Genomic DNA, 17944 nt, shown 5'->3' on the forward strand with positions numbered 1-17944 from the left:
TTCTAAATAGACCCTGAAAGTTCACCTTACAGGTAAAGTTAAAAAAAAGGTTCTGGGGTTTGAATCTACCTAGGGGGAGGTTAGACCTGCTAAAACTTCCCTAAGGACTCAGCACAGATTTACCTAGCAAGAGTAAATGAACTCTGGAGAAGGAGTAAACAGCATTAGTTGTCTGCTCATTATGTGTCATGTTTTGTACTAAGAACTTGACCTACATTCTCACCTCACCTTTACAACTGTCCTGTGGGCTGGTCAAGTGCTTTTGTCATTTCACGAATGTGGATCAGAGAGGGGAGCAAATTGCCTAGGCCAGAGGATTATAGCTTGTAAGAGGTACACCTGAAATCTGAAATAGAACCATGTCCCTCCAATTCCCAGGGTTTGTTCATCTCAACCCCCTCTCCCCTTGTCTTTCTTGAAACTACCTCCTACCATTTGACCATGGATTGCTGAGCGGTGTGTCAGGCCAGGTGGTCTGGAACTTCAGCCCAGTGTCCCTTAAACTTTAATGGGCACTCCTTTTCTGATTCAGTAGAACTGTGGTGAAGTCCAGGAGCCTGTGATTCCAAGTTCCAGGTGGTGCCAATGATGCTGGTCCATGGATCAGCTTTGGGTAGCCAAGCCTTATGTACTGAAAGGCTTCATGATGGGCAGGTGTTTCACGCATGAGTCACCAGTGTGGAGGCTGTAAATTGGTTTCTTCCCATGACTCAAAACCTTTCTGGGCAGTGTTCCATGGTATTGATGCAGATGCCTTACCTAACATAGCTCTTGATAGCTGGCTAGCAGAGAGTAATCAACTCTCACCATCCAATGGAAGGAATGGGTGGACAAGCTGAATATGTCAAGAAAAGTGAGAGTCTGAATATACTGATACATGGATTCAACATCTTGGAATTAAATATGGATTTGATTGGGGTTTGGAAAGGAGAACAGATGAAGTGCAGGTGTGTGGAAGGATTGCACCAGAGAGAGAAAAGGGTTGTAGGAGCGGGTGAGTAAAATACTACATATGATAAAGGGTTTAAAGGAAAACAAGAAAGACCAGTGGCCATTCAAGTTAACTAAGCTCATTTTCACAAGTATTTGTTGAGCACTGAATATGTGCCAGACGCTGTGTTAAGATCAGAGGATGCAAAGACATGGATATGACTCTGGAGAAATAGCCTAGTGTAGAATGCAGACACATCATTTTAATATGTGATAGGAAGAATGATTACATGTGTGTAAACACAGAGGCACATAGAATCTATATAATACTGAGGTTGGAATGATTAAGTCTGTCTGGGGAATCAGGGAAGGCTTCAGAGAAGGCAGTATGTCTGACCAAGGTATTGAAGTTTGAATAGGAGTTTGCCAAGGGGATTTAAGCATAGGCAGTAGCATTTACAAAGGTGCAGAGGCATCAGATCAGCCCAGTGTGTCACTCAGGAGGACTGTAGCACAAGGAAAGGTGATAACGGGAAGAGGCAGAAGAAGACTACGAGGCAATGGACCTCCAGAGGAGGGTTTGCAGTGCCCAGAAACTTGGGATTTAACTTGTGCACCTGTGAACCTCAGTATGTTTCAACCCCAGAGCACTGGAAGGATAGGCCACATTTTTGCAAGTAGCCGTGTATTTGCTTAGAAAAGCATGTGGAGGTTTAAATTCCTCATACAAACTGCCTTCCAAAAAGACTCCAATACATTCCCCCTTCAAGGAAAGAACACTTGCTGATAGGAAGCCATTGAAGGATTTTTAAGAATTGTCTGGTGTGATTTGTGCTTTAAATCCCTCCAGGAGCTGTGTAAAGGATGTGTTTGAAGGGGTCAAGATCCAAAGGGGGTAGAACAGTTAGGAGAGAGAGCAACAGTCTGATCAAGAGACAGTAAGGGCATAAATGAGACAGTTGAGCTAGAGGGTCAGTGATATATTGTGGAGATCATTCTAAGCTAAAAGCTTATGTTAGCAATAGAGGCTTGGGGCTGGGTGCAGTGGCTCACACCTGTAATCGTAGCACTTTGGGAGGCTGAGGCAGGTGGATCACGAGGTCAGGAGATCAAGACCATTCTGGCCAAGATGGTGAAACCCCATCTCTACTAAAAATACAAAAATTAGCTGGGCGTGGTGGTGCATGCCTATGCCTGTAATCCCAGCTACTCAGGAGGCTGAGGCAGGAGGATGGCTTGAACCAGGGAATCGGAGGTTGCGGTGATCCAAGATTGCACCACTGCACTCCAGCCTGGCAACAGGGCAAGACTCCATCTCAAAAAAAAAAAAAAAAAAAAAATAGTAGCTTGGTTGAATGTAGGGGGTTGGTGGGAAAGAGCTAGGAGAGTAGGATGATTCCAAGGTTTCTGGCTTGTAGTGCAGGAGATGAGGAGTTCTTGAGTTGTAGGCTGTGTGGCTGGAAGATGAGAAGGGGGAATTGAAAGATGGTCATTTAGTTTCATTTTGGAAACTAAACGGCTTTGACATTCTTATGGGAAGGACATCAGGTAGAGATGTTTAAGGAGAAGTTGTAGGCACAAATCTGAAATGTGAGATAAAGTTCATGTTTAGGAAAACAGATTGTGAAGTCATCTTTAATATACTCTGGATAGAAGTAGAATGAGAGGGCAAGGCTGCAAACATTAGGAGGTAACAGTCCAAGGTAGCTTGGGGGAAGGGCTATGTCTACTTTCATCTCTTTATGCTCCAAAACCCCTACACAGTGTTTCAAACAGAGCAGACCCTCAATAATTGCATATTTTACTTGTTAGGTTGAGAAAGGAAGAAGGCCAGAAACCATGGGAAGTAATTTGATTCCATTAGAATTCCTTTGCATAATAAAATCTGATGTGTAATGGATGACAAATGAGATAATATATACCTGTTTTTCAGCGTGGGTCAACAAAATACAAGTACTGATGGCTGCTGCAAGCTTTGGCCAAGCTAAAATCCCTAAGGGAAATGGGCCTTATTCCGTTGGTTGTACAGACTTAATGTTTGATCACACTAAAAAGGTAATGCTTGATTTATACAACTTATCCTGATATTCTACTATTATCTGTCCCTATGTACCACTAGAAGGTGTTCAAATGTGACCTTGCCCTCACCTGAGAATGACTCATTTTGCAATTTGTATTGTTTCATATGAAGGCTTTTACTAGTTTAGCCATTCCCCAATTCACTGCTATTGTCTGATTAATTTCCCTATAAACCCTATTTTTCACTTCATAAAATACCTGAAGCCAGGCTGCTTATATTTTCCTTTCACTGAGATAGAACATTGTTTTTCTGTTTCTCTTTCATGACTGTCTTCAATCACCACAGCAGCCTAAAAAGTTCTCTAGACCTCTTTGTGAACACAGAGGTATTTGCGTCCCCACTAATTAAATATGCAAAATAGCTGCTCGAATATGTTTGAGACACAACTTCTCTAAAAGTGCATTAATTTCTTTCTTAACAGGGCACCTTCTTGCGTTTATATTATCCATCCCAAGATGATGATCGCCTTGACACCCTTTGGATCCCAAATAAGGAATATTTTTGGGGTCTTAGCAAATATCTTGGAAAACACTGGCTTATGGGCAACATTTTGAGTTTACTCTTTGGTAAGATTTCTGTTGGTCCTCTGTAGGCTTGCATATAAGAAAACCTTGAAAACAACAATAATTTCAAGCAGTTAAGACCAGAGTAGATTTTTCTCCACTCCCAACAGCTCCGAAAATGATAAGGAAATTATTTCTTTAAAGCCCAGGCAACTATGACAGAATCAAGGGTTCTCATTTTTTCCATTCTGAGTTGGATGGGAGTGGCCGAGAGTATCAGACTGACTCTGACATCTTTCTATGGCTGTTCTTTAGTGTTCATCTGACATACCAAGGAGAAGGCAATACCGTGGTGAGAATAGCAGGTTCTTTGGTGTGGCCACTATCCTGCATGTTCTGTGCTAAGTTAGAAAAAAAGGGAAAGAAAGTAGAAGCCACCAAACTCTCCAGATCCAAAACAAAGGAGTCAAAGCTAATGCCTTACTTGTCATAAATGAAGAGACTCTACTCTCATTCCCATCACCTACCCCCATCACTAAGACCATCTGATGTGCATTCTTCACTTACTGTCTACATTACGCTAATGTAGACTTTTCCTTCCTTACCTGTTTGACTAGACACGACTGTTGAGCTGATGTTAACTGTGTCTTCACATTTCTCCCACAAAACTATTTACAACTTATAACAGACATGAAAATACCATAACTTTGCATATTTATATTGCAAAATAACTTATAAATCACTTCCATAGCAATCATCACATTCAGTCTTTGTGACCACATCTGCATTTTATGGACAAGAAAATGAAACACAAATGACTGCTGATAATAATGGTGATAATAAAAATTGAGAAGTGCAAGAAGACAGTATATCCATTTTTGAGCCCCTTACTATGTGATGGATAGGTGCTTTACATATATTACCTAATTAAATAAAATTCTCACAAAACTCCTGTGAAAGAGATATTATTTTCTCAAGTTTACCCAAGAGGAATTTGAAGCACAGAAAGTTTGAGGAACTTGCCCAAGATCCATAGCTAGAAAGTGGCAGAGCTGCATCCATGACTCAGTATGAAGTCAGTGGTTTTGCTGCATGATTATGACCAAATCATAATGAACAGCATCTCTGTTTCTTAGATTCTAGCTCTCAGTGTAATGTATGTGAGGTTTTATGGGTAGTTTGGTTTCAGAACATTCCCTTTGAAATTTTTCCAAAACCTGGGAATGGCAGTAAGTAGCAGCCTTTATGAATACACCTGTGAAAATCTCTCACCTGAAGTCCAGAGCTGTCAGTGACAACTCATTGTTAATAATCCTGTGGTCTGAGGAAAGGACTTATGCCGGATGCGGTGGCTCGTGCCTGTAATCCCAGCACTTTGGGAGGCTAAGGTGGGCAGATCACCTGAGGTCCAGAGTTCGCGACCAGCCTGACCAACATGGAGAAACCCCATCTCTACTAAAAATACAAAATTAGCTGAGCTTGGTGGCGCATGCCTGCAATCTCAGCTAATCAGGAGGCTGAGGCAGGAGAATGACTTGAACCAAGGAGGCGGAGGTTGCAGTGAGCCGAAATTGTGCCATTGCACTTCAATCTGGGCAACAAGAGCAAAACTCTGTCTCAACAAAAAAAAAAAAAAAAACTTATAGTTCGGGTCTTTATTTGGTGGGTATCTAGTAGCAGTCTTTTTAATGAATCTACTATTATTCATCCATAAAAAAGTAGATATAAATCAGATGGGTCTGCATTTTATGCTAATGAGATGTGAATTAAATTCACTAGCAATACTCAGAGAAAACACTAACTATAATCTCTCATTGTTGTGTAGGTTCAGTGACAACTCCTGCAAACTGGAATTCCCCTCTGAGGCCTGGTGAAAAATATCCACTTGTTGTTTTTTCTCATGGTCTTGGAGCATTCAGGTAATCTTTGAGAGGCTGAACACTTTTAGCTTCCAGGAATAAATGACAATTTTTTTTATTCAAAAAAGAAATAGCAGATTTTGGAATGTCATGCAGGCCCTTGTCTGGAGGAGTTGGGGTTCCTCAATAATTGACTGTGGGTCTGTTGATCAGTCCTAGCCCTGTATGGTCAAGTAGTTTTTTTCCCTACTACCAGCTCATTGAGATTAGCCTCACAGCAGAGAAGAAAGGGTGTTGCATTTTTTATAGTTATCCTTCTATATTGTAATAGTTACACTCTTAAAATTATCCTCTGTAAAGTTTAGGACTTTTGAAAAACCAATTTTAGATTAGCTGTGAAAGACATTTGTTAAGAGAAATATCTGTGAAGGCGAGAGAAGGAGCAGGAAGAGATGGGGAGAAACTTTGGACCATGACACAGGTTGGACACCTGAAAAGGTGATGGGGAAGGGAGAAGGATCGGATAAGAAGAACTTCAGACTGCAGCATGGTTCTAAGAAATATTGAGCCAGGCCAATGGAAGGAGTGCTTGGCCAAATTTGCTTATCAAGAGTCCTGTATCTCATAGGAATGGGTTAATGTTAGTACCCATGCTGTGCCAAGTCTCTGGGAGCAGCTTACTGGATGCTTAGCTTCCACTTGACCATGGTGATGGATCCAGAGGGGCAGGAGCTGGATAGGGTCTTTAGTAAGCTATGAAGTCTGTAGCATGATAGCTGAGTGGCACATTTTCCTGACAACAACCACCCTCTTCACTTTCTTCCACCATTTTATCATCTGTCGCCCCTCTTCTACTGCAGGGGATTGTAAAACTCAGAAAATAAGAGAGATGGCTTTTAGCTGGGAACAAGTTGGGTAGCACCTGCAATAAAGAATTCTCTTCAGCACTTTACATGTAGTTCAGCTAGCTATTTGATTTCTCCTGCACTAGTGATTGGCAAATTAGAACCCAAGGGCCAAATCCAACCCACTGCCTATTTCTATAAAGTTTTATTGGAACACAGCCACACCCATTCATTTTTGTACACTGTCTATGGTTACTTTTGTCCTACAACAGCAGAGTTCAGTAGTGGTGACAAAGACCGTATGGCCCACAAAGCTGGAAATATTTACTCTCTGGCCTTCAGCAGAAGAAGTTTGCTCATCCCTGTGCCATATCATTTCCCCCTCTTGAAAAGGTCCTGTATCTTCAGCAATAAAGACATAGTTTCTAGCTACCTCCTTTTTATTCTCTGTGGACATTTCCTGTTGGACGCATGGTATGAGGAAAAGGTTGTGCAAATGAAGCTGTGGAAGAGGGCATAAATGCAGTGCTTAGCACATGATTTTTCAAGTATTTCACCCAGTCCAATCATTTAATAATAGCTAACATGTATATAAGTATTTACCTGTTTCTAATATGATTATAAGTACTGAAAATGTATTAATTCAATTGATCCTCACTGATGAGGTACCATACTATTATAGCATCACCATTTTATAGATAAAGAACCAAGGCAGAGAAAATATTGTGACTTATTAAAGGTACACAGCTGACAAGTGGTAGAACCAGGGTTCAAAGACAGTGGTCAGACTGCAGGTCTCATTCTCATAACTACCATACTGTAGTGCTTTCCTATATACATTATCTTAGCAGAACCTTGCAACTACCCTAAAACAAACGCTTTACTCTTAGGCCTATTTAACAGGTGAGGACAAACATGCAGTAATTACATAAAATCATATAGCTGGGAAGGGGCAGAGCCAAGATTAAAAACCCAAAACTCTCAAAGGCAATATTTATAATCACTGCACTGGGTTTTCTCAACTTCAGTAGTCTTGACATTTTGGACCAGATAATTTCTTGTTGTGAAGTGTTGCCCTGTGCATTGTAGGATGTTTGACAACATCCCTTTACCCACTAGACATCAGTAGTACCCTCGCCCACATTCATGATAATGAAAATACCTCCAGGCATTGTCAAATATCCCCTAAAGAACAAAATCACCCTCCTTTAAGAACCGTAGCTCTCCACTCCACCCCAGGGCACTACTATGGGAGGTAACAGCCTCCATGTTCCCAGTTTTATTAGTGGACTCTGCCTTGTAATCATGACTGGTAGTTGTAATGCTTCCCTCTTTTTGTTTTGAAGGACAATTTATTCTGCTATTGGCATTGACCTGGCATCTCATGGGTTTATAGTTGCTGCTGTAGAACACAGGTATGTTATCTGATGTAATTGGGCTCTTTGGCCAACTACAAGGAATGACAATGCTCATAATTATGTTTCTAATTTTCATAAAAGTTTATTTAAAATGTTGATGGAACTTTCAAGTATGATAACATGATGAGCAAAAAAGGAGATTGAGTTTGTCGACTTAAAAGACTTAAAAACACCCAGCATTTCTAGAGGGTTTATTTGCCTGCCGTGTTCTATGCAAAAGGTTTTTTATACACCATCTCATTCAGTCTTCATAACAATCCTATGAGATGGTTATTATTGTTGTTGTTTTAAGGAAGGGGAATATAGAGGTGATAAAGGGTAATTTGCCCAAAGTCACACAACTAGCAAGTGGCAGTGCCGGGATTTGATTCCTGAGAGTGAGTTTCAACATGGCTAACATTGCCTCCCAGAATTAGGAAGATAGAATGGATTGAGTTTACCTGCAACTTGACAATAGACAATAAGGTTTATTTCCTGGAACTCATTTAGGGTCTTCTTTAAGGGAAAATATAGAGTGGAGAAAGAAAGGGACGTCAAAAGATCAGAGGAAGTTGAGTCAAGGATGGAACTGAGAAACATGGGTCAGATGAGGAAAGGAAGGAGCATACATAAATAATAATTTTACTTGTATTATAGAGATAGATCTGCATCTGCAACTTACTATTTCAAGAACCAATCTGCTGCAGAAATAGGGAAAAAGTCTTGGCTCTACCTTAGAACCCTGAAAGAAGAGGAGGAGATACATATACGAAATAAGCAGGTACATTACAATGAAAGGAGAGGTGGATGGTGACCTAAAAGCATGTACAAAAGGATGACATTTGTTAATTTAATTTTAGATATGGCAAGTTATGCTCCTAGCTCTCCTATTTCCCATTCTCAAAAGACCTGTCAATAGATTCCCGGCGTAGTAAAATTCCCTTAATGGAATATCTCGTTCATAGTGAAAACAAAGGCAAATACAAAAATGTGGGAGATAACAGTGACTATTCAGAATTCCCCTGAATTAAAAGTTCTAATTTTAGAATCAAAATAGTGCTAGAAAATAAATTAATAGATTCTTCCTCACAGGCAATATAAAAGGACTACTTTTCAGAGAGGCAGTATACAATAGAATTAAGAGTATAGGCCTTAGAACCCAACTTTCTATGTTTGAATCCTGGCTCCACCACTTAATTTTGTTATAAAATAATGAATAAAAACATGGTCTGTCTTACAGAGCTGTTAGGGCAATTAAGTTAAGTGAAGCATATTGGCTTCCTCTTTATAGTGGGTGTTTTACATATGTTATTACATTTGAGCTCACCCACATTTCCTTTAGGTAGGCATTATTGTACAATCAGTGGAAACTCAGAGAGGTTAAGTAAGTCATCTCAAGTCACATAGTAGGTAAGCAACAGAGCCAGGATTTGGACTAAGCTATACCTATGTGCAAAGCTGGGGCCTGTGTCATTATGGTAGCATGTATCCAGTTTCCAGTTTATAACTGACCAACGATTTTTCCCACATACAGCTTCTACACAAACTTTAAAATAAATGTTTTAACTTTTTACTTTGTCATTTCCTTCTTCTAATAATTATATTAGGTACGGCAAAGAGCGAAAGAATGTTCCCAAGCTCTCAATCTGATTCTTGACATTGATCATGGAAAGCCAGTGAAGAATGCATTAGATTTAAAGTTTGATATGGAACAACTAAAGGTAAGCTAAAAAAAGAAGTAATTTTTCTCTTGTCCTACAGTTCTTTATTTTTTTTGTCATCTCATTTTCTGCTATATTGCAAGGTATAACATCATAAAGGGCTGCAACCACCTCCCACCACAACACACACACACACACATACACACACAAAGCAGTACAGGTAAAGTATCACAGCAATTAAGAATGCATTATCTTGGACTAGATATGAAATTGCCAAAAGTTAGTCAGTTTTGATCTACAAAAACAGCAATGTCATGTGGTTCAACTTAACTCCCGTGGAAGTGTTATTATTTCATGGACAGCTCCTGCTAGTTTTTAAGCTTGACCTTGAAAACTTGACACAAGTTTGGGAGCGGGTGGAAAAATATCAGACAGAGTGGGCAGCAATGAGCAAAGACTCAAAAGTGTGTGTGGCATATAGAGTGCAGGGATTAGGGGGAACTAGAGAATAAGATGATGGTCTGTTCTCCAGATACAATGAAGAAATTTGTTGTCCCTCAAGCAGCCACTCTCCTCTGTATCCTTGCCTTTGTACGTGTTGCCCCCTTGGCCTGACACACTCTTCCCCTTGCCTAACTCCTACTTAATTCCAAAACTCCAGTTAAGCATCACCTCCTCTCAGAAGCTTTCTTAGACCCCAATGCCCACTTCTGGACCAGGCTCGCTGTCTGTCTTGTGTGCTCCTTTGTACCACTGTACAGTATTGCATCATGCCTCTGTGTAACTTTCTTCCCTGATGGACTGCAAGCTCACTGAAATGAGACTGCAGTGCCTGGCACAGAGTAGGTACTCAATAAATACTCATGGAAAGAAAAAAACAAATAAACATGGGGTGAGGAGAGGCAGAAGTCAGAACTGATGTTGAAATTTCCAGTGTGGGTGACTACAAAGACCATTAAGTTTACTTTCAAACCTTTACATATGTTATATATATATGTGTAAATGTGTTTTATGTGGGTATGTATTTATGTATATATGTGTATGGTATGTATAAATGTATGTGTGTATATGTATATTCTATTTTATAAGAAATCAAGGTATTTAACCATCCCCATAAGATGAACAATTACATAATTGACAAAATCATTTCTTCTAACACCACAAGATAATTATAAATTTATATCATGCTTTTTCACATAGGACTCTATCGATAGGGAAAAAATAGCAGTAATTGGACATTCTTTTGGTGGAGCAACGGTTATTCAGACTCTTAGTGAAGATCAGAGATTCAGGTAAGAAAATAAGATAGTAAAGCAAGAGAACAGTAAATTATTGGAAGAGGGGGAGTGATAACTCATGTAAGATATAATTTTTTATTCAAATTCTTAGTGAAGAAGGGATCTCTTGGAGTTTATAAGGCTATTCTTTTGCCCCCATCAAGTACTCTATATACATTTTCCTAGGCTAAAACATCTACTTCTCCTGCTATTAAAATCTCTCCTTACTCCCATATGTTTTCCCTCATTATTCTTGTCTACCCGAGGGCTTAACACTTGTCACTTAAAAATTTATCTTTATATAATTTTTTGTGACATAATGGTTGTGATAATAATATTGTCATCTTACAGTATTGCCAGACTTCTCCAGTTGGCAGGACATTTTTTAATTAGGCTTTTCCCCCTTCCACCTTTAAGATGGAGCTGGATCTAAAATTATGATTATTTGGGTAGGAGTGGGGACCAGACCCCAGTTTTCTAGCTTGCAGGAACATTTTCTTTCTTAAACTACTTAATTCCAGACTGATGAGATCATATAGGGCCAACTGTACAGACAGTGGGCAGGATCATTTGTGAAACTTCACCTCAAATTTCTTAGAAGTTCATTTCAGTGTAAGAGAATTCTCTTCTTTCATCCATTTAGCAAAAGGTCAGGAAACGTAGGATAAACTTATTTTTAAAAAGGAAGTTAGTTCCATTTTCAAATGATATGCTCCATGTGTTTTTCTTCAACCCTCTGACAGTTTTCCAGCTGAAGCGCCTCTAAATATAAAGTAATGGGCCCAGTTGCTACTCTGAAAAAGCTATAATAAATACACTACAAGGTACATAAAAGCTCTGAAAACAAAGGTGCATTTATTATACTTTTTCAGATACTCCACAGTGTTGAAGAAATTATTATGTATTTTAAAATTTATTTTGAATAAAAATTGTTAAGGATATATCACTCAAATGGTTGCAATTCCTAAAAGGCATATAAAGAAAATGATTATACATAATTCCAGGTCTGATACTTTACAAAGCTAATCATATCCCTTTCCCACATTGAAGCATAATACCTCTTTATTCCAATGAGATAACCCATAATAAACTGGTATGGTGCATGTCCACCAATTCTAGCATTATTAGGATGTCCTCAATGTTGGCTAGTATGTAACCAGTTTAATTTCATCATTGTCAACAAATATCTACAGATGTGGTATTGCCCTTGATGCATGGATGCTTCCACTGGGTGATGAAGTATATTCCAGAATTCCTCAGCCCCTCTTTTTTATCAACTCTGAATATTTCCAATATCCTGCTAATATCATAAAAATGAAAAAATGTTACTCACCTGATAAAGAAAGAAAGATGATTACAATCAGGTAAGTATTAGTGACTTATTTCATTATCTGAAACAAACTTGAAGCTTGGGTAAATAACAATAGATATCATTTGGTAACCATTACAGAATTGCTGAATTGGTTGTTTAGACTTTCAATAAGGAGAAAATTAGATAATCTCAGTTTCTAAGAACATTTAGTCTTACTCTTTTTTAAATGGGAATGTTAATGTATATAGTATATATACTGGTTATATTAGTCTGTTCTTGCATTACTATATAGAAATACCTGAGACTGGGTAATTTATAAAGAAAAGAGATTTAATTGGCTCACAGTTCTGCAGCCTGTGCAGGAAGCATGATGCTGGCATCTGCTTGGCTTCTGGGGAGGCCTCAGGACACTTACGATTATGGTGGAAGGCAGTGGGGGCATGAGCACTTCACATAGCCAGAGCAGGAGGAGGAGAGGGATGGGTAATGGTACTACACACTTTTAAATAACCAGGTCTCACAAGAACTCACTGTCACAATGACAGCACCAAGGGTGATGGTATGAAACCATGAGAAACTGCTCCCATGATCCTGTCACCTCCCACCAGTCCCTACCTCTGACACTGGGGATTCTAATTTGACATATGATTTGGTGGGAACACAGATCCAAACTATATCACTGGTAATTAAAATTTTAAAATTAGCATTATACTATATACTACTTTGATCTAAACATCAGAACATGCCTACAGATTTTTGGGGGTAGAGCTAGGGGGAAGTATTTCATCATTAGGCTGGGCTAGGAACTCTTTAAAGAAAAAGTCAGATTATCTATTGAGACCTGCAATATACTTACCTGTTGAGAAAAATATGAGTTTATAGATTCCCCAAAGCTATAATGGGGTACCATCAAGTGTTTGCAATTCTTGTATTCTGGAGGTGAAAAAGAACTCCTGATAAGGTTTTGAACTCTCAATGAGATACTACAAAGCAAAGATGGACCTGAACTCACCCCTTTGCTATCTGAAATCTGGTTTATTCAGGAGAAGAGAAGAGGCAGGAATGAAACATACAGAGTATAGGCAATAACCACTATGGGCTCAGAGAATAGAGGGGTCTCTTCCAACGGAAAAGGATTCATAGATGACACTAAAATTGGATTTTGTTTAGATCAAGAGAGTTTAGATAGTAAGGAAGGGTTAAGGTATTTCAGGCAAGGACTTCATTTAGCTTATGTGTCTGTGCAAGACTCTCTAATTCTAAAACAGAAATAATACAGAACACCTAACCCTCCCTCAACCCTACTTCCTTGCTAGGCTCTCACCTTTTCTTTCTTCCCTTCTCTGCTAGAAACTGTCAAAGAATAACAAATATTAGTTATCGCATGTGCTTACTTCTACTCACTCTTTTGAGTCTTATGGTCTAGCTTCCTGAGTCCCCACCGGCATGTCAAAACAAAGACACTAAAGGCCTGCTGCATGCCACACCAGCAGCCTCTTCAGAGTCTCAACCTTGCTCTCTGCATCTGTTCAACATTGCTGACCACACCTCTTCCTGCTCCCTTGGCTACTATGACCCTCCTCTTTACTGCATCTCCTGTCATTAATACTGCTCCTTCCATTTCTCCTCCTCCAGCCAGTTCTCCACAGTCAGAGCATCCAAGCTTCTGCTCGCAATTCTCTTGTAATCTTGCCATTTATCTTTTTTGTGTTTCTGACATTCAAGTTTCCTACTACAATGTGGGGAAGAGTGAGAGGGAGTTAAGTGGCCCTGTTTTGAGCTTAGAAAACTAAAAGAATGATAGTTTGCTTATAAGAACCAGCAGAGTCAAGAGGCAGAGTAGCTTTGGGCGGGCCTGGGAAGATGTCTTTTAACTTCACAATTTCTTAGCTTGAGAATGGGGGAATCTGTTTATAGATGTCTGGCCACAAACTGGATAATTACATAATTTACATGATAACATAGATGGAACATTTGAAGTAGAAGGGATTGCAAAGTGAGAAAAGAATTGGTGTGGCAATAGAATCGTAAGGAATGCCTACTTTCATCCAACGGGAAATGGGTGAAGAGCCAGTGAAGAACAGAGTGGTTAGTGTCAGAAGGGAAGGTGCAACGTTAAGGAAGCGAAAAGAAAAAAGGTGCAAGAAAGCCATCAAGTGTCAAATGTCCCAGTGGTGGTAGAAAACGAGGACTAAAAAAAGGCCATTCTATTTGACATTAGGCTATTGATGAATGTAGAGAGCAGTGCAAATGATATTTATAAAGTGCTTACAGTTTAAAACTGGGAAAGGTGTTGTTTGAAATCTATTTCCTCTAAGGCTTAAATCTAAAGTGATTTAAATTTAAAGTGACTAGCATCAAATACATACCATGTTCAGTGGTGAGGGCAGGTGGCAGGCTCTGGCTGTGAGTTCAGGGACCCTCAACACACAAATTGGATGTATTCCAATTCACTAAAAAGCAAGACTCATTTCTTCTAAAATCAAGATACCAAGCAAGACCAAGATTCTTTGTTTTTCTAGAGGGAAGATGAATATACTCTGGGATCCCTAAACAAACAGCCTGTGACCCTTGAAATACATCTAAGTAGATCAAATTACAAGTTTTATTTCTTCCTTGATTTTCAGTAAACAGACCAACAAGACCCGTATCTTTCTTACACCCTAACTAAAAAAATAATAATTTTATCAACCAATGTGACTTTTAAATGTCTTGTTTCTTTTTAGGGGTTCAGTCCATCAGAATTTTGCTGACTTCACTTTTGCAACTGGCAAAATAATTGGACGCATGCTCAAATTAAAGGGAGATATAGATTCAGATGTAGCAATTGATCTTAGCAACAAAGCTTCATTAGCATTCTTACAAAAGCATTTAGGTAAGAAACTAATATTTTTTCATGAAATAAACCAGATGAATCTCAGGACAAACCTATCTATCTTAATACAGCTTTAGTACCATTTAAACTATTTCCAGTTGGTTTACAATGGAACAAAGCAGTAAATCAATTTGAAAACAGAAATTTGAGAGTGAATTTTGCTGTTTTACATCATATATATCATAGAAAGCAAACCCAACTGTTAAAGCTAATAGTCTTTGTATGACGCCTAGAGTGGACTTCCATGTTGAGGACACTGACAGCAGGTTGCCTCATTCCTATCCCATTTGCATTCAGCTGCTAAAGCAGCCATGGGGCAGCTGAAACAGAGCATTGTCTCTACCATCCTAATGCAACTTGGGTAATTTGTAAATCTGTATTGCCACCTAGGGGCACCAAACTGTTTAATGCTCTCAAAAGTTTAATATGTTCATTAACACTTTATATTTTACAGGACTTCATAAAGATTTTGATCAGTGGAACTGCTTGATTGAAGGAGATGATGAGAATCTTATCCCGGGGACCAACATTAATACAACCAATCAACAAATCATGTTACAGAATTCTTCAGGAACAGAGAATTAGAATTAGGATTAAAACAGTTTTAAAGGTCTTGCTTCAAAACTGCCTAAAATTGTGTGTGTGTGTGTGTGAGAGAGAGAGAGACAGAGAGAGAGAGAGAGAGATTTTTAATGTATTTTCCCAAACGACTCATATTTTAAAATATAGGCTATACTTTAATCGTGATTGAAGCTTGAAGTAAGAATTTTTTCCCTTTAGATGTAAAGAAAGAATACAGCATACAATATTCATATCAGCCTAAATTTTAATTTTACAAAGATGTTTCCTTTTTAGTGTCGAAGTTAAAACATGCTTTTACATTACTTTGACAGACAAGCAGATTAAAACAGGCAAAATGCCAGTGAAAACCTGTTGCAATGATACAAGACCCTCTAAACATACAGTAAAAACAGAATTTCTTGCTTTTTATTATCTACTATGGGTGGTAGAGTTTAATTTTAGCAACACAATATTCTAGGTAGAATTTGGCAGCACTTCTCTTTGACTTTTGGTCATGATAAGAAAAATTAGAACAAGCAAAAGCCCATTGTTGTAGCACAGGATTGGTGGTACTACACAAATTCAAATGATGATTAAATGAGGAGTGGAGAAGGGTTAAGAATATTAGAGATCTAGTTCAACCATTATGGAAAACAGTATGGCGATTCCTCAAGGATCTAGAACTAGATGTACCATATGACCCAGCCATCCCACTACTGGGTATATACCCAAAGGATTATAAATTATTCTACTACAAAGACACATGCACACGTATGTTTATTGCGGCACTATTCACAATAGCAAAGACTTGGAATCAACCCAAATGTCCATCTGTGACAGACTGGATTAAGAAAATGTGGCACATATACACCATGGAATACTATGCAGCCATAAAAAAAGATGAGTTTGCGTCCTTTGTAGGGACATGGATGCAGCTGGAAACCATCATTCTTAGCAAACTATCACAAGAAGAGAAAACCAAACACCGTATGTTCTCACTCATAGGTGGGAACTGAACAATGAGATCACTTGGACTCGGGAAGGGGAACATCACACACTGGGGCTTATCATGGGGAGGAGGGGAGGGGGGAGGGATTGCATTGGGGAGTTATACCTGATATAAATGATGAATTGATGGGTGCTGACGAGTTGATGGGTGCAGCACAGCAACATGGCACAAGTATACATATGTAACAAACCTGCACATTATGCACATGTACCCTAGAACTTAAAGTATAATAATAATAAAAAAAAAGAATATTAGAGATGAGGCAAAGGCAGTGGATTAGAGAAAATTGGTAATTTCTGGCATTTTCTTTAATTCTTTAAGGCATTCTACTTACTAAAGAAAGGTTCCATAGGTATTACAGCATATAGCAGGGATTCCAGTTAAAATACATTAGTTACTCACACAAAGGCTGTGAAGAATAATAAAACATTCAGAATTACATTTAGCTTCTTCATATTCCAATTTTATGTTTTCAATTCTATATGTAGTAGTAAAACAGAGTAACACGATTAAATGGAGGTAAAAATATAGCTTAATTTATACACTTATAAATATGGGAATCATGGAAAAATGATTTTATCTCCCAAGGGATATAAAAATTTTTACCACTCATTTGGTACCCTAGTCCTATCTTAGTGGTGTCAGGTGCAAAGTCACTAATTCTGAGAAACTTTACCTCTGTAGCCATTCAGATTAAATTTTTTAAAATAGGGAGTTAAACTCAGCTTGAAACTGAAGGCTTTCTATAATCTGACCCTAACACATCTTCTCTGAGCTTTGCTCCTGACAATTCACATTATTTTGTCTATGTGAGTAAGCCAAACTTGTCTATTCATTATTCCAGGAATAAGTAATATACTCATCTACCTCAATTACTTTTAATGCAAACCTCTCTCCCTTCTACTTACTGAAATTATACCTGGTTTTTAAGGTTCATAATTCTATTTCCATTAGGCTTCAGAGTCTGATAATGCTTCACAGAGATACAACTTTACCCCAGTCTCATTTAGCAAACATTTTTTTCCCCATTCATTTTAGAAATAAACATTCCAACTGTATGGATGTGCCATTCAACACTTTCTTTTTTTTTTCTTACAATCTCTTTTGTTGGTGGTGCATGCTGATGATGAAAGGAGAAAATAACTATTGAAAATAATAAGTTAAGGTTAAAAAGAAATAACCTAATATAGTGCACACTGAGTATTTTTCAGGGAAAAGAAACATTTACCAAATGCCTAAACCTTTTCAGGGACTTTATATCAATGATTTCTAATGTTAAAAAACACTGCAAGAAAGGTTTTATCATCACCACTTTACAGATGGAGATCAATCTCAAAATATTACATAATTTGCCCATGTCACATATCTGTTAAGCAGCATACAGCTAAGATCTGTTTCCAAAAGCTAAGATCTATACTTTGCAAAATCATGTTTAAAAAGTCATGGGCTTTAAAGTTAGGTAGGTCTGGGTTTGATCAAGCCTCTGAGACTCATTAGCTATCTGACCTTAGACAAGTTATTTAACCTTTCTATGAAGCTTCAATTTTCTCACCTATAAAATATGGATAATATTGATACGCACTTCAAAGTTGATGATTAAAGTGAAAAAATGCATTTAAAGTACAAGCTAAGTGA

At 38.4% G+C, this 17944-nt stretch overlaps 1 protein-coding gene across 1 annotated transcript in view; it reads left to right on the top strand.

The window, feature by feature from the left end:
* PLA2G7 (phospholipase A2, group VII (platelet-activating factor acetylhydrolase, plasma)) overlaps positions 1-15551 on the top strand; it is a 32472-nt gene extending 16921 nt beyond the window's left edge. The window contains exons 3-12 of the mRNA XM_011960290.1: positions 2864-2985; positions 3432-3576; positions 5339-5432; positions 7564-7632; positions 8272-8395; positions 9222-9335; positions 10476-10567; positions 11746-11916; positions 14591-14739; positions 15194-15551. Of these exons, the coding sequence (XP_011815680.1) occupies positions 2864-2985; positions 3432-3576; positions 5339-5432; positions 7564-7632; positions 8272-8395; positions 9222-9335; positions 10476-10567; positions 11746-11916; positions 14591-14739; positions 15194-15324 (1211 nt within the window). The 3' untranslated portion in view covers positions 15325-15551. The remainder of the gene's footprint in view (positions 1-2863; positions 2986-3431; positions 3577-5338; positions 5433-7563; positions 7633-8271; positions 8396-9221; positions 9336-10475; positions 10568-11745; positions 11917-14590; positions 14740-15193) is intronic.
* Positions 15552-17944: the final 2393 nt, after the last annotated feature.

The sequence above is a fragment of the Colobus angolensis genome, unplaced genomic scaffold, assembly GCF_000951035.1.
Source record: "Colobus angolensis palliatus isolate OR3802 unplaced genomic scaffold, Cang.pa_1.0 Scaffold51, whole genome shotgun sequence".
In the NCBI taxonomy this organism is placed as follows: domain Eukaryota; kingdom Metazoa; phylum Chordata; class Mammalia; order Primates; family Cercopithecidae; genus Colobus; species Colobus angolensis.